Source organism: Ranitomeya imitator, chromosome 7 (genome assembly GCF_032444005.1).
Source record: "Ranitomeya imitator isolate aRanImi1 chromosome 7, aRanImi1.pri, whole genome shotgun sequence".
Classification (NCBI taxonomy): Eukaryota; Metazoa; Chordata; class Amphibia; order Anura; family Dendrobatidae; genus Ranitomeya; species Ranitomeya imitator.
The window spans coordinates 41,863,540-41,885,542 of NC_091288.1; the positions used below are offsets into that span (position 1 = coordinate 41,863,540).

Consider the following 22,003-nt stretch of genomic DNA (forward strand, 5'->3'; position numbering starts at 1 on the left):
TACACATGGAAATAACTATGTAATACATCTTATCAGCTTCTTCCTCCACCAGGACTGATCATTCATTCTCAAAAGTCTCACAGGTAAAATGTGTATTCAGTGAAGACAGCCTGGTACATTACTGAGACAGGAGATGACGGTTGGTGCTGCTAATATTCTACGTAGAAGAGAGGCTCCTCCCTCCTCGCCATAGAATATCATTACCAGAAAGATCTGAAGATGGCAATTGGTAAGTATTAGTGATGAGCGCACATGCTCAGATAAGGTGTTATCTTGACCATGATCATGTGATAACCAAGGGACTTGCAGGGCTGTGAAGTCGGTAAGCCAAACCTTCGACTCAGACTCTTCAATTTCCATGACACTGCCTCCACCAAAATGGGATCTGACTCCGACTCCATGACTCCACCTCCACAGCCCTGGAGACTTGGGCATGTTCGAAAAATATGCTTCGACAGCCGCAACATGCTGTTAGACAGTCGCGGGGACTCTAACATATTTTTTAAGCACACCGAAGACACTCGGTTAGCATCAGAGCATGCTTAGATAACACCTTACCCGAGTACGTTCACTCATCACTAGTATGTGTATTTTTTTTTTTATTTAAATAGATTTTTATTAACAATAAACAGAAAAAGAGAAAACATCATTCTCTCATCCACATTTCAATATGTTACATACATCTTTTCTTAATTTAAGAATCCCCAACATACCCACAACAACCCCCCCCCCACACACACAGGACAGCTCATCCCAAGTCTAAACTCCCCTGAGGCCACCAGTGCCTCAAGTAGTTCTCACCTATCTGAAGCCTATAGTACCCAACTTGTATTACTCCTCATCCCAACTCAAGCCATGGAGACCACATTTTATTAAACATCTCTATTTTCCCCCGTCTCTTGTAAACACCTTTTTCCAGCTTTAGACCATGTTGTACATATTGAAGAAATTCCCTCCTCGCAGGTGGTTCTGCCTTTATCCAGTTCCGTGCTATCACTTTCCGAGCCATATACAATAACCTAGCGATTGCAATCTTCCAGGTGTTGTCCACTCCTATTTCATCCACGTATCCCAACAAGCATATTATCGGATCTCTCAGGACTCTACATTTATACGCTCCTTCCACCCGACTCAAAACTACCACCCAAAAAGCGGCCAGTCTAGGACACGTCCACATCATATGATAAATTCCTGCATTCTCACACCCACACCTCGGACACTCAGAATCAGCACGCAACCCCGCTTTATGTATCACTTCCGGAGATTTATATACTCTGTGTATAATATAGAGCTGCGACAACCTATACGGCTCACTCAATGACAATCGCGGAACCCACTCCATCACCGATTCCCATGTTTCCTTCTCCACCGGGCCCAAGTCCCTCTCCCACTTAGCTCTGGCCTTTATGGGGAAATCTAACAGATACGTGTGCATAAGGTCCTTATATAGGGTGGAAATAACTCCCTTTGTAGTCCCGTCACCACATACATACTCCAATACTATATCCTCCTGAATCCCAATGTCAGTACTCTTCTTTTGAGCTCCAAAAGCATGTCTCATCTGTGCATACTGATATTCTCCTGCGGGCCTCAGACCAAACTCTGCTTGCAATTGGGAAAAGGACTTCAACGCTCGTTGTTGGACTATTTGGTGTACAAAGCAAATTCCTTTAGTCTGCCACTCCATCAGACCTCCCAGAGCCGCAAATTCCTTTAAATTACTGTTAGACCATATTGGTGTAAATTTGGTTAACCCTGTAACCCCCCGAATCTGCCTCAATCTGTTCCATAATTTACGTATCAGGAACAGGGTTGGATATAGCTTCCCCAATGCTCCCAAGGAGCCATCCTCTAAGCATTGCATTACCGGGCGTCGGCCTGTCACCCCTTCCATTAGCTGTTGTACTGCACTGGATGACGCCTCCCGCGCCCAGCCCTTCAAATGCTGACTCTGGGCTGCAAGAAAGTATACTTCAGGGTTGGGCAAAGACAAACCACCATCTTCCTTGGGTCGCTGAAGCGTCTCCAGGCTAATGCGTGGGTACTGTCTCCCCCATATCAAGCTTCTAAAGAGGGCATTAATCTGTCGGAATTTCCCCCGCGGGATCCAAATTGGCGCGTTATGTAAAACGTATAAAATTTTAGGCATCAGGACCATCTTAATGAGATTGATCCTTCCAACCACCAACAAATGTAACTTATTCCAAGCATCTACCTTTGCCTTGAGCACCCCCATAACAGGAGTCAGATTTCTATGCAGGAACTCCGCGACTGGAACCGAAATCCATATCCCAAGGTTTTTAAAGCCGCTCATCACCCACATTCACACTTGCATTCTCTCCTACTCCATCTACCTTAAACAGAACCGATTTGTCCCAATTAATTGTTAGCCCCGATACGGACCCGAATCTTTCAACAATTTCAATGGCCCCTCCCAGTGAATCAACCGGATCAGCCAAAAACAGCAACACGTCATCGGCATATAGCGCTATCTTTTCCTCAACTTCCCCATATCTAAACCCAGGGACCCCATCAGATTGTCGAATCTTGGCGGCAAGTGGTTCCACAGCCAACGCAAACAAGAGAGGCGAAAGCGGACATCCCTGCCTAGTGCCTCTAGCCAACTTTATAGGCTGAGACAATTCCCCGTTCACCCTGATTCTAGCCGTCGGCAGCGAATACAACAGCTGAATCCAGGCCACAAACTGCGGACCAAAACCCATACTCTTCAACACCTCCCATAGATATCCCCACTCTACACTGTCAAACGCCTTATGGGCATCCAGTGACGCAATCACCCTCCGGCCACAATTGTCAGACTTCAGCTTTAAATTCACATATAACCTCCGCAGATTGATTGCCGTCGACCTATCAGGCATAAAGCCAGACTGATCCGGATGAACCAGGCCCGTAATGACACTAGGCAGACGGGAAGCTAACACCTTGGCCAGAAGCTTGACATCAATAGTTAGCAAAGAGATTGGGCGATATGACTCAGGTTTCCCCAAATCCTTATCCTCCTTTGGAATAACCACTATTATGGCCTCCCTCATAGAAGCTGGTAAGCACCCCCGGGACCTAGCTTCCTCCAGAACCGTCTTTAATCTAGGAATTAACACTTCTCCCAAACTTTTATAGATCTCGGCGGGCAACCCATCGACCCCAGGCGCCTTCCCATTGGCCATGGACATCAATGCCCGACTCAGCTCCTCCTCCGTGATAGGGGCTTCCAAGCTCTCCCTATCCACCTCATTCAGTCTCGGCAGATCCAGACCCTCCAAGAAGGTCAATGTATCTCCGACCGACTCACCGACCCGGGAGGAATGTAAGTCTGCATAAAAGTCCGCAAAAGTCCTCAAAATCTCCGGTGTTTCAGATACTCTGCTTCCACTTACAGGCTCCAATGAGTGTACATATGAAGTACCCCTCTGAGCAGCCACTACCAGCGACAGCATATGACCCACAGTTTCTCCCTCCTGGTAATACAACACTCTTTGAAATTCCTGCTTCCTATCAGCTTTTTCCAACAGTACTTTTTCCAGTTGATTTTGTGCATTTTTCAGCCTTTTCCCCGCCTCAGGAGTTCCCAGTGTCGCCATCCCATCCTCTGCATCCTTCAACTCATCAACTGCCGCCCTTTCTGCCTCTCTCGTCCTTCGCTTACACCTACTAATGTCTCTAAACAGTAGTCCTCTCAGATACGCCTTCATTGCATCCCAAATCGTAAGAGCGTCTGTACTCCCATCATTCAAAACGAAGAACTCCGCCACCTCCCGTCCTATACCTTCCATCTCAATACTATGTAACCAACTAGGATGTATCTTCCATTCCCTCCCATTTACAGACTGTGTTCCCGCCAATTTAAACTCCACCTCAATTGGACTGTGGTCCGACAAGGCCCTTGGGAGATATCTCACCTCCCCAACTAGTGTGTCTAATAGCTTATTTCCCAGAGCCATGTCAATTCTAGAGAGCGTGGCATGCGCCGGCGAATAACATGAATACCCTCTCTCCCCAATATGTCTAACCCTCCAAAGGTCAATCATACCTATCTCATGTACATAGGTGCCAAATGTTGTTGTATGTCCCCCCGACCTATTCTGGGTGTTTTTATTTTTATCCCAGAAGTCGTCACAGATGTTATTTAGGTCTCCAATAATCATCAGTGGTGTCGGCCCCCATCGTTCCACTCGCTCCAAAACTTCTCTAATCTTCCTGCTTGAGTAGGGAGGCGGAACATACATAGCTGCAATACACACTCTCACTCCATACAATATACACTGTATTAGTACGTACTGACCATCTACATCTACACAAACTTTCACCTCCTCATACTGTACTCCCGCTGGGACCAAAATTGACACACCTCTCGCATACGTTGAGAAGGTAGAGTGATATCCCTTCTGAATCCAGCGTCTATTTAAGACATTCACTTTCTCCCTTACCAAGTGCGTCTCCAGCAAACATATCATTGAGGCCCGTTGGTCTCTTGCATATTGCAAACTCGCGGCTCGTCTGGATTTCTCCGCCAGGCCTCTCACATTCCAGCTCAAAATCTTAAAACGGCCCCCCATCAATTGGCTCATCTTCTCTAACTATATCATTATTCTTGACCATGAGCTGTCTAACGTCCCTAACACCCCCTATCCCAACTCCCTTTCCCACCCTTCCCCTCTCACAACTAACCGTTCTGCCTCTTTTCAAGAGTGGGGCATCATCGCCCATAGCGAACACTCCGATTGGCAGTACCTTCCCAACCCTCCTCCCGCCACTGTACATAGCAGAATTCCATACATTCTTTAACATGTCACAAGATTTCAACATTGATTAACCTGCAAATACAAGAAACCTAAACAAATTTATAATACGCCGCTTACCCTTCCTCCCCCTACCCCAGCAGCCATTATAGCATTCCCTTAACTGTAGCTGATTACAACCCAGCTCCACCCTTCAGCTTTCACATCCCATAACCCCTGAGTTGTTAATTACAAGTCTCTTTTCCAACTGACAGAGAAATAATCGCATTCAGAGTCCCCCCTCAGTTTCAGTCTCCTTTTCCTTTAAGCCTTTTAGCATTAATGTCAATCCACTGAGTAGCTTCCTCCGGCTTCTGAAAAAAGTGAATTTTGTCAAACGCCACCACCCTCAGTCTTGCTGGAAACATCATGGAGTACTGCACTCCCAACTCCCTCAGCCGTCTCTTGATACCCGTGAACATCATCCGTTGTTTCTGAACCAGGGCAGAATAGTCTGGGTAAATCGCAATTCTTTGGCCTTCAACTGTCAGATCCGTCATATCTCTAGCCTTCCTCAGGATAATGTCTCTGTCTCTGTAATTTAGGTTTTTGGCGAGCATGGTACGGGGATTCGCTCCAGGGACAGGTGGTTTCGGTGGGACCCTATGCGCTCTCTCCACCGCGAACACTTTTGTCAGCGCCGTATCTCCAAAAGTCTCTAACAGCCATTTTTCAATATACTCAGTTGGATTCCTTCCTTCAGCTTTTTCAGGGATGCCCACTATGCGGATATTATTTCTTCTGGACCTATTCTCAAGATCCTCATTTTTTGCCGCCAATTCAGCTATTGCTTGAGTGAACTTCTTCTCAGCCTTTTGCAGCTGCACTATATGATCTTCTACAGTGCTCACTCTCTCCTCTACCTCCCCCACACGTTTGTCAATCTTCTGCATGGCTGCGTTTATCTGGGCTATGTCCCCCTTAACCTCCTGTATCTGTTGGGTCAGAGACTGTTTACATGAAGAAACCAACGCAAAAACGTCTCTCAGGGTAGGCTCAGCTTCTGGCGCCATGTCCTCAGGTCCCCCTACTGCCACCGCCATATTGTTCTCCTGTCTCCCCTGTAGTACCTCATGCTCTCCAGCTGAGTTCTCTTCCTCCTCCTCTGTATCAGCTCCGGTTTCCTCCTCTGCAGCCTCCACTCTTACAAACTGCTGAAGCTTTGCCGCCACCTCCATGCGTTTCTTACATGCGGCGTTCTCTTTATCCGCCTTCTCCCTTGCATCGGCGCCATCTTGGCTTGCGCCTGCATCCCCGGCTCCCGCGTCCTTCTGCCTTCTCCTAGTCATTCTCTCCGTTCACGCAGCTGCCGCTCAGCACCGCCGAGCTCTCTGGGTCACCCCGCAGCCGGTAAGCCTCCCCTGGAGCCGTTCAGCGGCGGCTATACAGGATTTTATAATGCACAGCAGCGGGAGCTCTCTGCCGCACGTCCGCTCACATGGACACTCAGGCCACGCCCCCACTAGTATGTGTATTACCAGGGTTAGAGAACATAGATCGTAGCACCACTCCACCGATGAAATAAAAAACAAAACAAACCACTGGAGTGGGGCTTTAAAGCATAGCTCCATAACCATACACCCAATAAAACACCAGTAATACATGCAGCCCTAAGACTCACAGAAGATGAAGGTGTGGAATGTGAGTGGGAATTCTGTGGAGACCGTATAGAAGGAGGTAGGCCTCTTACAGGACTGGAGCCATTCCCAGCTTGATACTGAAAGACATGGAAATATGGGAGAGTTATAGACGTGTATCAATGACAAGTTAAAGACGCGTTCCGACCTTATGAAATCGCTAGGATATACTACATAAAATAAGTAACAATTTTATTACTACTTGATTATCCTCCAGGCATTACAAAGCTATGAATGTTTTAGTAAATATATTTGCTTGCTTCTCATCCAAACACTATGCTTCAGTGCTCCTTTAGAAGCTGCTTTCATCTGCTCCTCAGCAATGTCTGTACACTTTTTTCAAACACTTGGTGTACGGGACTTTCCCTGTCTGAGTGTGGGAGCAAAAAGGCTCAGACAGGAAAAGTCCTGTACACAGACTCTTTGGATATAGTGTACAGATCGAGTTGAAAGCAGCAGGAATAGGCCATGTGAAAGAGCACTGAAGCACTGTGTTTGGGAGAGAGGGATGCAAATTAACGTAATGCAGAAATTCATAACTTTTAAATGCCCAGAAAATAATTAAATATTAATAATAAAAAATATTGATTTTAACTCCCTTTATAATGATTATTTGGAGCTCAGATCTTGAGGTTGAAGGGGGCTATTCCCCCCACTAGCTCTCTTCAAGTGAATGGGGTGAGGGGCCGGGAACCCCACGCTGATATAAAGATGTGCTCCATTTAATCTCCGGCTCATTGGGATCTCAGAGGTAGGACCTATAAGTCATTAAGTGATGGCATATCCTTGCAAGGTACATATGTATATATATCGTTTAATTATGATTCACAGAACAAAAAAAAAAGCTCATCTCTGACTTACATCAAAATAGTCACTGATCTTGTGACCTCGATTACCACTGCTCTTTCCTAAGGAAAAGAAAGCGAGAAAGAATTAGTGACAATTTGAAGAAGAGCAATCGCATTTAAAGAAATGTAAAGCGCCACAGAATAAATGGCGCTATAACAATAAATAATAATAATAATAAAAGAAAAAACAAAACAGATGAATCGTTTTTTTCATAGAGCTACGGGTCCATACAAACACACAAATAGTAAGAGAATTGTCATAGATGTCACGGCCACGGCCACATCCAAGTCGGGAAATCAAGCAGAGGTCAGTCGCCGATTTAGGTATTTACAATTTAAAAGTAGCCATCTTTTTAGTTTTTAGGTCCTAAATCGATTGCACATATGAAAATGAGCAACCTTGTAATTTATGTTACCAGACATAGATCTGTGTCGTTTTCCTTCTGGACTAATTTTCAAAGTCGAAACAAGGATTCAATCTGTAAAATCTGTATTCAGTGAAGACAGATTGTCACATTACGGAGATTGGAGATGGCAGTTGGTGCTCATAATATTCCATGAAGGTGGGCGGAGCTAGCGGAACACACAGACATTCTCCTGAAACGGTAGTTGGTTAAATTTATGGTAAGGAAAAAAAAAAGGTAGGTAGAGGTTAAGGCAGAGCTGTCTGTGTCTGCCTCCTACTCTCCCGTCTCCATACAATCCTCTAATCACCTCCCGCCATCTCAGTAATGTAATAATCTGTCTTCACTGAACACAGATTTTACCTCTAAATTGAGAGTGAAAAATCTAATCGACAAGGAGGAAGAAGATTTCTCTGCTAATCTATATTATAAAGTTTCTTATTTTTTTCTTACGTTTGTACTGATGCGTACTCATCGTCTTTTACCACAAGTAGGAATTTGGCTTTATAAAGCTTATTGGCAATTTTAAGTAATATTACTATTGCTGATTACTGTACTGGACCTTTCCAGTTAATAAGGTTTATTAAATGTTATGACGCACAATCCTTGTTACATCTGCTTTCACATTCCTAGAAATATTCATATATAAAGGGGTGATCTCACGAGAGACATGGATGGCAGATCCATCCATAGGAGACATTATTCTCGGCTGTATTTGGAATTCCCATAGCAATGAATGGAGATTGCCGCATACATGTCAGCACCTCTTCACTAACTGGTGATCGTCCGCCGGCCGGAGTGAAGGACAAACATTCTGGAGTTAGGTGGGCCACGCATCTATCAGATGGCGCAACCAGCAGGGGGTGCAGTCAGGCCCCCCAGACTGAGAGTCGGCTGTTCTCTGTGTCGACTGTCAAACTGACAGCCGGCATAGAGATGCGGCAGCGTGCCCGTGCTTCCTCTCACACAGACAGCAGCGCCGTTGGATGACGTAATCATTCAGCGGCCGGATGTGCCAGAGAGCAGAGGCTGCGGACGGTGATGCAGCAGCAGAGCAGTGAGTGTGTGTGTGTATGTGTGTGTAGCGCTGCGGGGGTGAATGGTGCTGTGTGTGTCTGTGTAGGGGGAGGAGAGGGCAATGATGGGGAGAAGGCAATGACTGGGATGGTGGGGGAGGAGGAAATGATGGATGTGGTGGAATGGGCAATGATGGGGGTGGTGGAATGGGCAATGATGGGGGTGGTGGGGGAGAAGGCAATGATGGTGGTAATGGAAAAGACAATGATGGGAGTGGTGAGGAAGGAGGCAATGAATGGGGGTGGTGGAGGAGAAGGCTTTGATGGAGGTGGTGGAAAGGGCAATGATGAGGGTGATGGAGAGGGCAGTGATGGGATGGTAGGGGAAAAAACAATTATAGAGGTGGTGGAAAGGGCAATGATGGGGTGGTGGGGGGAGAATGCAATGATGGTGGTGGTGGAAAGGGCAATAATGGGGGTGGGTGGAGGAAAGGATGGAGGTGGTTGAAAGGGCAATGATGGGGTGGTGGGGGAAAAAGTAATGATGGAGGTGGTGGAAAGAATAATGATGGAGTGGTGGGGAGAATGCAATGATGGTGGTGGTGGAAAGGGCAATAATGTGGTGGTGAGGAGGAAATGATGGAGGTGGTGGAATGGGCAATGATATCAAGATGGAGGTGAAGAGGGCAATGATGGGGTGGAGGAGAGGACAATAATGGGATGCGGGGGAGGGGGACAATGAGGGGTGTGGGGTATTGGGATGGGAGGAAGGGGAACTTATAATGGACTTAGGAACAGGGGGAGGTGGAGGAAGACATTATTATCACTTATTATGGCTAACACAGTCCCTTAATATAGAGTGTACGTACTTATTATGTATAATGCCACCCTTAGTTACATAGTAGTTGGGGTCATATTTTGTGCAGACAATATAGTGAGGGGCAATTTTTTATTCAGGAGAATTAAAATGACACTTGTATCTTTAAGGGCATCATGTGGAGATTGTCTGCAAAATAGCGGGGAAGATGGAAGTCTGCAGAGATGGCTGTGGATGAGAAAACTCATCATGGGGTCTGGACAAGATGAAGAAAAGAAGGAGAACGGCTCCAGAGACGACATCATCTATAAGGTACCTGGATGTAAATGTTATTTGTGATACTGACTAACTCTCATGTTTTATTTATGTTAGGAGCATTAAAGGGGATGTCCAGGTTTGTGATGAATCTGCAGTCATTCTTTGTGACTGCAGACTCCTGACTTCTCACAGTGCACTCTGCACGCTGTCAGGATTCTCTCGTGCTGGTGATTTACATTCATGCGGTCACGTGCTGACTAGACATATGTGGCTTCCGTCAATGAAAATGAACTGAGTGAGGCCGGGCACGTCTAGTCGCAATGTGGCCAGAGGTATACAAATCACATGCTTGTGCTGACATGACTGTCCACCGGCGAGGGAGAATCCTAAAAGTGTGCAGTGCATTAGTTGTGAGAATTCAGAAGCTGCGATGTCAGGATTCAGCTCTGCAGGTTCCAGTAGTCGTCACATGGACACTTCACTCATTTTACAGTGACAGACTGGTACAGAGGGGAGAGGACCCTGTCCTTGCAGACTTACATTCTTCAGGATATGTCCTGGGGGGGGGGCGCCAAACTGAATTCTTGCCTCGGGTGTCAGAAACCCTAGATACACCTCTGCTCAAAGTTCTGTAGAACAGGTCCGCGTTCCATATTTAGGCGCCTCTGTGGGGGATTGTTGGAGAAAGCCGCCTGTTTTACCTCTCAGTCCCATAAACTTAGAATGCAGAAAATGGCAGCCGGACCCCACATATCTAGTAATCATCTTCCACTTTGTGGATAGGTGACAGTATTACATCCCGAAACACTTCTGAGCTAACAAGACGTAACGCATTAACCTGCACAAAATCCTGGAGCCATTATGGACCCCAGCCAGCGCCCCTACCCAACAATGTGGCTATATGGTGGCCGGTAAATATTTTTTTGGTATATCATTTCCAAAGTACAAGTGTGTTCTTATGGTGTGGGGGTGAGCCAGGTACCTAGGAAAACCCCACACAGTCCTGTCTGTACCCCCAATACTGTATAGGAAAGGCCCTAAAACACACAGTGCAGTTTCTCCATATCTAGAGACGTGACCGTGTGTTGTATGCTGCTGTACACGGGAGGATAAAACCGACTTCTCAGCTACAATGCAAAAGTTTCACGGTGCCGGTCTATGGATCGAGGACGTCGCTGCCGGCAGCTAGCGGATGATTAGACAGAATGTCACCTACATCACATCACCGCGATCACACAGGAACGCCGCAGGCAGCAGAATTCAATAATGAACTCGACCCTGAAGAGAGTTTGTAAAATAAATTGGATCGACATCTATTTTTAATGCGCCCCAAACCCCCCAAAAAGCTAAATTATTCTGTTCTTCATCTCTGTATTAAACTGTCAAATTAATGGATCAATCTGAAAGTGAGCCAACAGCATTTGGTGGTGGAGAATAAGAGACGGACGGAAAGAATAATAACAAGAATGCATCACAGGCGTCCTGCATAGATTATCAGGTAACTGTACAATGGTGATTAATGGGATCATGTACGTCACACAGCGGGAGCGATCATACAGCGCAGCGGGGAACTTGGCTTGTGTAGCCGCCAATCAGTGGACCGAGGAAAGGTGGATTTTCTCATCCGTATTATGGCCGGAATTCTCAGCCCGACCTAATCCAACAGCTCTACCGTTCCGAAGAACCAGGTGTCCAAAGCCCCCGCTGTGGATGGAGCGATTGTGAGCATTGCCTCTGCCATTCCCAGAAACCGCGAATGAAGCAGTGGTCACACCTGCTCGCCACGGCTCCATTCACACAGGGACTTTGTCATAGTTTTAGGGGCTTTGTTTTTGCATTGTGTCTTAAAAATGGCCTGAAAACATAATCCTCCAAGTCAGAACGACTAAGCAATAACAAATGCACATTGGTTTTTATATTATTTACCGCATAACTGTGCAAAGAATAAAAAAACAAAAAACTTTCCTACCTTGCATGCACACGACATCTTTTAAACACAGGCACAATTGACAAGTTTTTCAAGAGGAAGACTATGGAGTTTTTTTTCCCCGTACCTTATTTTCACAGTCGTTTTCTCAGCGTTTTTCGTATAGATTTTTTGGGGTGTTTTCCCATCATTTTTGTAAGGCTTTTTTTTATTGTAATTTTTTAGTTTTTTTTTCCCTCCATTGAATAATGAATAAACCGCTAGTGGGATTTTTTTTTTTTTTTAGCCTTTTCTGGTCAATTTTTAAGGTGGCTTCCGTAGCAGAACCCACGTGAGCACACACCCTTAAATTTTTTTTTAAAATTATGTCACCATTTTCTGAGACCTGTTACACTTTCTGTCAATGGAGTGAGGAGTTTTGTTTTTTTTTTTGGTTAGCGGACATTTTTATAGAAACAATTTTGAGGATTTTATCACCATTTTATTTTTTTTTGTGGCTGATCCTAGGGTACTGACCATCGTCAATTCTGGCATCTCACTTTTCTTTTCTCTTCACGGCATTTACCATACCGTTTAAATTTATATGTTCAAAGATCTTATTTTAGACATCTATTTGTTTACATTTTTATTTTGAACTAAGAAAAGGATGCTGCGTCAAAATTTTAGATTTATATATTTTTTTTTATTTTCTTCTAATTTTTTGTTTTATTTATTTATTTTTAAAGGGGTCATCTGGTGTAAAGAAGTGGTCACCAATCCACAGAATCATAACTTATTGATCGGAGGTGGTCAGACTGCTGGAACCGGCACAGATTGGCAGAACGGCGAACTTTTACCCCTGTTGTGTGCATGCCCAACTGCTCTATCAATCATTCCCTTTAGGGCTGCCGGCAATTGCACTTGTTTTTTTTAGGACAGTCCTACTGAGAATGAGTGCGGCGGCAGTCGGGCATCTGACCTGTTGCTCCATTTTGTAATGGGGATAAAATGTCCCCAGTCCACCAATCGGTGCAGGTCCCAGCGGTCGCACCCCGCCATTCCAGACGAACTCCCTCTAGTGGTGGCTGCAGGTAGAACTTTTGCGCTGCAGCACAGAATGGTAGATCTTACGACGACATGCTGCTGAATGGAGAAGATTCGCTTTCGCATACACTACACCACATTAGGCGGAATATATTGTGCTGTATAATTAATTCCATTTCAATACTCAGTTTAAATATTTACATTACCTTGACTGCTTTCATTCTGATTCTCCGCTTTCCGCTTCCTCCCTCTTGACGAGTCTGGCTGTTTCTTCTCTGGAGTCTGGAACAAATGATCAAATAGAAAGAAAAGAATGAGTGAATCTTTTACAATTAATTGAACTAAACTGGAAAAATAATAGATCGAGGATAGCGGATTTTACAAAAGCAGAAAATGTCACTTGAACATCTCGTGTCACCGGGACAGACTGTCCTTTACGTTGGGCATTTTGTGACACCTGGACGAATGAACCACTGGTGCGCGCCACATGGTGCCAATTAAAGGGCCAGACAAAGAGGGACCTGGCACGGATTTTAGGGGCTCATGCACCTGGCGGCTTGTACATAAGTAGATTGTGGAGCCGTGCATCCTCCATCCGGTGCTGTATGGTACATTCTCGCTAGACTCCATGCTTCCCGGACAGAACATCTCCTCTAATGGAGCACGCCACAATCAGTTTGTCAGATCTTTTATGAAATCTGGGGCATAAGAAGGATCAAAATAGGCATCTCATCCCTATATTAAGGCCAGGTGCATAAACACTATAAAAAAATATTTTGGGACCTGTGCATAAAGGGACTCTGCCACCTAGTAAGAGAGCAGCATAACCCCACCCACACCACTGATTGGCTGCTTTTTTTGTACACTGTGCATAGGCCAAAAGCTGCCAATCAGTGGCGGGCTCATACAGAGCTCAACATTCAGAGAACTGCAGACAAAATAGGGATTTTAATAAGACTATAGGCAGTAAATGATACATCGCTGGAATCATGATCTCTGCCCCTATATAATGCCGCAGTAGCAAAAACCTGGTGACAGATTCCCTTTAAGCTCTAATGAACAAGCCTCAGCAGTCCTAGGACTCATGGGTGGCGAATGTACTGATACATACAAACACTACAGAGCTGTGGTACGGTGTCTATTCTAAGGGTTTGGGCTTATAGTAACCCCTAATTTGATACCAACAATCTGTTCTTATTATCCCATGTTAACAAAATGTAAGGTTCTGTTCACATGTTGCAATAGTGTTGAAGTTTCTCTGAAAACTTGCATTCTTCTGCAATATTGGAAAACCTAATTATTCTTCCAATGTCCGATGCAAGCACCGTAATTTCCTGCAGCCTTATTGGGGTATGTACAAATGGGTGTCCATCGTACAGAACCTGCTACGTTTTCTTCTGCGCATGTCATATCAGCGAGTGTACGAGGTGTCATAAAATCCCATCTACTGTACAATGCTGATCCTCGACAGATAGCGGAAAATCTGCCGTGTAGACACTGCATGTGAAAATACCCCTAACAGATCCTAAATATTCCCTTAAGGCTGGGTTTAGGTGGCCGTATCACAAAATGGGCATTTTGCTAACACGATTAGCTCCACATGCTCCTATAAATTTGAAGACACAAAAGAGCATAGTAAAAACCAAAAACACTCAAGTTTCAAAAAATCTAAGTAATCCGCAAGTGCTAGTAAAAAGATGTAAAAAACAGGGTATTTGGTTGATACGTTTTTTGCAAAAAATGTATACTAAGCTGCTCCACCAAACGTCAAGGTATACCCATATCAGAGCAGTCCTAACTGATGTATGCAATCCCTATCTGATGTATTTAAAAACCTGATCATTTGTATATTACCTGTGTGAACAGGGTTCAGAGAGGAAAAGTCCATGTGGACATGCTGAGTGGAACAGCTTTTGTGCAGATAGCCCAAGAGGCCACTCAGCATGTCCACATGGACTTTTCCTCTCTGAACCCTGTTCACACAGGCAATATACAAAGGATCAGGTTTTTAAATACATCATATAGGGATTACATACATCAGTTAGGACTGCTCTGATATGGGTATACCTTGACAATTGGTGGAGCAGCTTAGTATACATTTTTTGCAAAAAACGTATCAACCAAATACCCTGTTTTTTACATCTTTTTACTAGCATTTGCGGATTACTATGATTTTTTTAAACGGAGTGTTTTTGGTTTTACTATGCGCTTTTGTGTCTTCAAGTTTCTTGGTGGTGTGTGAGCATGTTCCTACAGACTTGTTCACTGTGCAAGTAGCCCATGTGTTCCTGTTTCCATAATTGTTCTCTTGTGTCTACAAGACTAGGGAGTTACCCACCATTCCTCTTGGGCTATCTGCACAAAAGCTGTTCCACTCAGCATGTCCACATGGACTTTTCCTCTCTGAACCCTGTTCACACAGGTAATATACAAATGATCAGGTTTTTAAATACCACATATAGGGATTGCATACATCAGTTAGGACTGCTCTGATATGGGTATACCTTGACGTTTGGTGGAGCAGCTTAGTATACATTTTTTGCAAAAAACGTATCAACCAATAACCCTGTTTTTTACATCTTTTTACTAGCACTTGTGGATTACTGTGATTTTTTGAAACTGAGTGTTTTTGGTTTTACTATGCGCTTTTGTGTCTTCAAGTTTCTTGGTGGTGTATGAGCATGTTCCTACAGACTTGTTCACTGTGCGAGTAGCCCATGTGTTCCTGTTTCCATAATGCTCCTATAAATTGCAGATGGGTATAGGAGCTTATATTGTATGCACTATTCTGTTTCATAAAGCGGATCAGAATAGTACGTGCTGCAATTTTACGCACGTCCACCATCAGTCAGTGTGGAAAATTGGGCACATTGGCTAAAATTGGTCTGTGTATGGTCTGCCGTGCACATGGCCTAAACTAACCAAACCTCATAAAGGGCTGATTTAGTCACATTCTAAATGTTGAGGCCCTTTATCATTTTTGGACATAAACAAAAGACATGAGCCTTTATATGGGTATCCAATGATTAGAAAGCACTGGCTTTCCAGTACTGAAATTTGATGCATGAATGGCGGTTATCACTGTCTCGGGTGAAATGTGATTAGAATCTATAAAAACTAGAAATGACAAGATTGTGTTATGAGCACTAACTAACATTCCTCTCATTCCAGGAAAAGGAAGATGAACATATGCTAAGTATAATATACGGGAACACAGGATCCACCGCACACAGCGCAGAATCCCCCCACACACAGCAAACAGCGAAGGATCCCCCGCACACAGCAAACAGCGCAGGAACCCCCATACACAAAAAACAGCGCAGGATCCCCCGCACACAGCAAACAGCGCAGGATCCCCCATACACAGAAAACAGCGCAGTATCCCCCATACACAGCAAACAGCGCAGGATCCCCCTGCACACAGCAAACAGCGCAGGATCCCCCGCACATAGAAAACAGCGCAGGATCCCCCATACACAGAAAACAGCGCAGTATCCCCCATACACAGCAAACAGCGCAGGATCCCCCTGCACACAGCAAACAGCGCAGGATCCCCCGCACATAGAAAACAGCGCAGGAACCCCCACACACAGCAAATAGCGCAGGATCCCCCCGCACACAGCGCAGAATCCCCCACACACAGCAAACTGCACAGGAACCCCATACACAGAAAACAGCGCAGGAGCCCCCACACAGCAAACAGCGCAGGATCCCCCCGCACACAGCAAACAGCGCAGGATCCCCCCGCACTCAGCAAACAGTGCAGGATCCCCCCGCACTCAGCAAACAGCGCAGGAACCCCCACACAGGAAACAGTGCAGGAACCTCCACACACAGCAAATAGCGCAGGATCCCCCCGCACACAGCGCAGAATCCCCCACACACAGCAAACTGCACAGGAACCCCATACACAGAAAACAGCGCAGGAGCCCCCACAAAGCAAACAGCGCAGGGACCCCCCGAACACAGCAAACAGCGCAGGAACCCCCACACAGGAAACAGTGCAGGATCCCCTACACACAGCAAACAGCGCAGGAACCCCCGCACACAGCAAACAGCGCAGGAACCCCCATACACAGAAAACAGTGCAGGATCCCCTGCACACAGCAAACAGCGCAGGATCCCCCATACACAGAAAACAGCGCAGGATCCCCCGCACACAGCAAACAGCGCAGGATCCCCCATACACAGCAAACAGTGCAGGATCCCCCACACACAGCAAACAGCGCAGGATCCCCCTGCACACAGCAAACAGCGCAGGATCCCCCGCACATAGAAAACAGCGCAGGAACCCCCACACACAGCAAACAGCGCAGGATCTCCCTGCACACAGCGCAGGATCCCCCCGCACACAGCAAACAGCGCAGGAACCCCCACACAGAAAACAGTGCAGGATCCCCCACACACAGCAAACAGCGCAGGATCCCCCGCACACAGCAACCACGCAGGATCCCTCGCACACAGAAAACAGCGCAGGAACCCCCACACACAGCAAACAGCGCAGGATCTCCCCGCACACAGCAAACATACCTCTGACTCTTTGTCGCTTAAAGATCCCAGGCTCCCGAAGCTGTGGTTGGAGCTTTCATTGTTTGTTGAGGCCTGTTGAGCATACACAGGTAGGACAAAATAAATAAAACAAGCAGGATACACAACAAGCCAAAAAAAGATACAAGGTCACATTTTGTACAGAAGAAATAACTACTACAAAAACTGAAGAAAAAAAAAATACTACCGGTAATTAAGTAGTAAAGATTGAAAATGAGCATTGCCGTGACTGTGATAACATCAAACTCGCAAACATCAACATCAGCTCCTCTTGATATTTTTTTTTTTTAAAATGCAGATCATTTTTATTTATTTTGATAAAAGCGTAATTAAAAAAAATAAAATGTATTATATTCACTTGATGTTTCCATCTCTCTGCTCCAGCACAACGAGTCTTTGTGAGTTGTACCAATGTGGTGCTGCTCAGATTATGCGTATGTGACACTAAGGCTGTCGTCACACTATCAGTATTTGGTCAGTATTTTACATCAGTATTTGTAAGCCAAATCCAGGAGTGGAACAAATAGAGGAAAAGTATAATAGAAACATATGCACCACTTCTGCATTTATCACCCACTCCTGGTTTTGGCTTACAAATACTGATGTAAAATACTGACCAAATACTGCTAGTGTGATGGCAGCCTAAGGCCACGTTCACACGGTCAGTATTTGGTATCAGTATTTGTAATCTAAAACCAAGAGAGGAACAATAAGAGGAAAAGTATAATAGAAACACGTCACCACTTCTGTATTTATCACCCACTCCTGGTTTTGGCTTACAAATACTGACCGTATGAACGTGGCCTAACCGACCATCATTGGCATGGATGCTCCGGTGGTCCCTTGCCAGAGTTTGCTTATGATCTACTAGTGATGACTTTTCCTGGAGGTGCCGAGATGTCACTACCCAGCGCCAGTGATCATTGGCAGATTGTTAAAGAATGGCACGGACGACTTACTAACCATCTGCACTGGACTGGCGGAAGCAGGAGCGGTACGTACAATTTTTATTTTTACCGTTTGCATCTTTTTTTTTTTGTTCAGCACCAAGACAACCCTTTAAAATGTTCTACTTGGCATCTCTAGTCGTCTCCCGAAAAAACTCCTGACTGCAGAGCCCAGGAGACCACAAATTGACCGTTCCTCTGAAGGGAATGTACATGTGGACAGGGAAGGTAAACTGCTCATTGACTTTGCATTCAACGAGGCTTAATTACCGCAGGTCAAATTGTGGCCAAGACTAAGATCATTCCACTGGTAGGAAGAAGGATTGAATCTTCTTTTCTAGTATTTTACCAAAATAGCAAATCTCTTAAAATGCAGCAAAACCGACAGCAGGTATATTACACAGCAGAAAAGAGAATACAGCCATCAAGCTACGGAAACAGCCAGAAGGAGAACACCAAGCTCAATGTGATCTATTAAAAATCAATCCGCAGCAATTTGATAGAGCTTTTCAGTCCGGAGGACAGGACATTTCTGCATATTTTTCTTACAGGATATTGATTTTCACTCAAAAAGGTGCAATACTACATTTAACCTACGGAGGTGCTGTAGAGAAACTGAGGACTTGTTGCTGGGTTCTCTCACACAGCTGGAGGTCTCAGTGGTAAGACACCGCGCGATTCGTTAAGAAGTAGAAGTGAGCGAATCGATTTTTACAGGACCCAAGTCCAGCTGCCAGATCGTTAGTCGGTGGTCGCTGAATGGGAGCCTTGCCAACCGCCTCCTACCTACAAGTATTCTCATTCCTCTTTTGATTAGCCGGCCTGGTGAGACCTCAATAATAGAGACGAGCAAATAAATATGCAGAACCCTTGTCCAGGGGGTCACATTGCGGAGTGACACGCACGTGACGGTGCACCAGGCTGGCTAATCAAAATAGGAGACGGAAAGTCAGCAGGTAGGAGGCGATATGCAGAGATCTTGCCCAGCGTCCATGGACCTGTCTGCTGGACCAGGGTTATGGGAATTGAGTATGCCGGGAGCGAACCTTCCATTAAAAATTTGAATAGCACTTTCGTAAAGAAAGTTGGGGCCTTTTATCTGTACAATCAACAAATAAATCTTAAAGTTAAAAAATAATAGTTAAGAAGAAATTATCAAAAAGATTTGCAGGACTTTGGTCCAACATCTGCTCTGGTAGTCGGTGGCAGTCGGACCAGGGTCCTACAAACTTCTTCGGCAGGTACTCGAATACCTTCAGTCATGGGTTCCTCTGGCATTTACACGTCATTGGCACTGTAAACACCAGAGGGACTCATGATGCCGCCTTCGAGTGCCGGTGAAGGACGTTCGCGGGACCCTGGCCAGGCGGACACGGAGTACAGATGTGCCGCTCAAACCATGGTCCTGCAACTCTTTTTTGTTAATCTTTAGTAGACAACCCCTAAGCACAATAAATCCGTTCCCCTTTAAGATGTGGCGTAATAAGACATTTTACGAGCAAACCACAAATCTTCCCAGACTCATAATATGGTCGGCGTCCAGACCGTACTCCTAAGAATCAGCACTCGACAATTGCTTCTGTTTTGAGTTCATTACAACATGAAACCTCCACCGACACCTAAAACCTGGCAACATGCGCTGTTTACGAGTCACCAAGACGGGAAGCGACGAGTCTTGCAGCAGGATGGGTTACTAATGCGACAGCTGATTGCTCCAGTTCAACCATCTTGTGTTTTTTTTTTTCGTGCTTTTGCTCTCAATGTATCATCAGCTCTGACAGCATCACAAATTAATTAAGACAGCACGGAAGGATTAACGAGCTATGGCTGAAAGCGGCAGGATAGGGTTAATGGGAGTCCCTGACCTAAAGCTATTCAAGAAACTTGTGCTCTGGGAATCCAAACTTGAGGGAAACACTTATGACTTTCTCTGCCACATGATATAAATTACCATGAAAGTGTAACAAAGGATCGGAGACGGCGCTCTCCTCCACATGGACTGGGACATGGAGATGACCAGTTGGCGCCTTCTTTTATACTCTGATTTATAAAAAAATGAATTGACCCCCCCTCCAATATCCACATCTCCAATAATCTGAGCAAGAGGTCACGTCACTCAGGACCAAGTCAAAACGGCTTTAAAAAACTAAGGCTACGTTCACATGTTGCAGAAAATCCACACGACACAAGCAAAGTGGACGAGTTATAAGTTAATGTCATCCACCTGCTGCCTTTTATGTGTGCAGAATCCACATGGAAATTGGCATTGGATGAATGGTTTTTGTGTTTCGTTTTTGTTAAATCTGCAGTGTTAATTTTGGTTGTGGAAAAGCACTTTTTTTTTATGACGATGTACCCACAAATTTCAATGGAGCCCTAAATCTGTAAGTTAAATTACTGCTTTTCAAAAACAAAAGAAAATGCATATATAAATAAGCGAGACAAAGTGCAGAAAATACACGGGGATTTTAGATGCAGAAATTATGCAACACACGAATATAGCCGAGAATCTTATTCACAAGACCGATGGCGGATGGATAGGGAGATTTTTCAGGATGAAAACTGCATGATTTTGAAATCTGTTTCCTACGCGTTTTTCATCTGTATAATTGTTTGGGCACTCCCCGGTCCTGCGGCTCCAGCGTCGGTCCACGCATGTGCCTTCTGCTGCAGCCATCTCTCGGTGTACACTGGTATACACCATAAGCGTCAGTGTAACCTCCGTTTTAGAAGACGTTGATTACACGGACCGATATCTAATGGGAAAACTGGACACGTGAATAAAACCTATGAGCTTTTGGCAACACGGCGTTAAAGATGGTCAGATCAAGCAATCACTGAGCATCCGTACAACAGCATCGAGCAAATGATGGGTGAGAATGTTCTCATTTGTTGTTCATCGCATCATTTTTAAAAAAAATTAAATTATGGTTTGTCAGCAGTGCATTTACTAGTGTAAGTATACATCTGTAGTAGTTCGCACTGGAAACAGAAAAATAAACATACAATCTCAGAAGCAATTGGAATATTGGGATGTAAACGGTAAGGCTTCGTTCGCACGATCGGATTTCTGGCCCGGTTGCGGACTGTGAAAAATCCAACAGCGCTGGGAACAATGTTATTAAATAGGGAGATGTGAAAACTAAAAATTGCAGCATGCATATTTCACATGAGACTTGCTTATTCAAGTTTATGAAATAGCCAAAAGAAAAAAAAAGATTCCATACCGACTGATCAACTAGCTTCTGAGTTTTATGGATACATTGCAACTGTTGAACATATGAAACTGTATACATAACAAAAAATGGATTTAGGCTTTTAAGTTATAATAACTGCTCATGTATTAAAGAAAAAAAAAAAAAAAGGATGCCATGCGGATTGCATATGGATGGCAACACAGATTAACAACCTTTTTTCTTTTTTTATACACTTGTCTGGACCCAGCCTTTGACCACATTCAGTATTTGGTCAGTATTTCACATCAGTATTTGTAGCCAAAACCAGGAGTGGGTGATAAATACAGAAGTGGTGACGTGTTTCTATTATACTTTTCCTCAGATTGTTTCTCTCCTGGTTTTGGCTTCCAAATACTGATGTAAAATACTGACCAAATACGGAGTGTGAATGTGGCCTTAGAAGGACTAACTACTCAGGAGGGTCACGTTCAGTATTCGGTCAGTATTTTATATCAGTATTTGGAAGCCAAAATCAGGAATGGTGACGTGTTTCTATTATACTTCTGCTTTTCTGGTTTTGGCTTACAAATACTGATGTAAAATACG

The 22,003-nt window shown here is 44.8% G+C and overlaps 1 protein-coding gene across 5 annotated transcripts in view; it reads right to left on the reverse strand.

Moving 5' to 3' along the window:
- Positions 1 to 22,003, reverse strand: part of TLK1 (tousled like kinase 1) — a 289,858-nt gene that overhangs the window by 36,309 nt on the left and 231,546 nt on the right. For all 5 annotated transcript variants that reach the window (XM_069733125.1, XM_069733127.1, XM_069733129.1 and 2 more), the window contains 4 exons: positions 17,257 to 17,328; positions 12,933 to 13,008; positions 7,295 to 7,341; positions 6,418 to 6,513 (listed from right to left, as the gene is read on the reverse strand). In XM_069733125.1, coding sequence (XP_069589226.1) covers positions 6,418 to 6,513; positions 7,295 to 7,341; positions 12,933 to 13,008; positions 17,257 to 17,328 — 291 coding nt within the window. The remainder of the gene's footprint in view (positions 1 to 6,417; positions 6,514 to 7,294; positions 7,342 to 12,932; positions 13,009 to 17,256; positions 17,329 to 22,003) is intronic.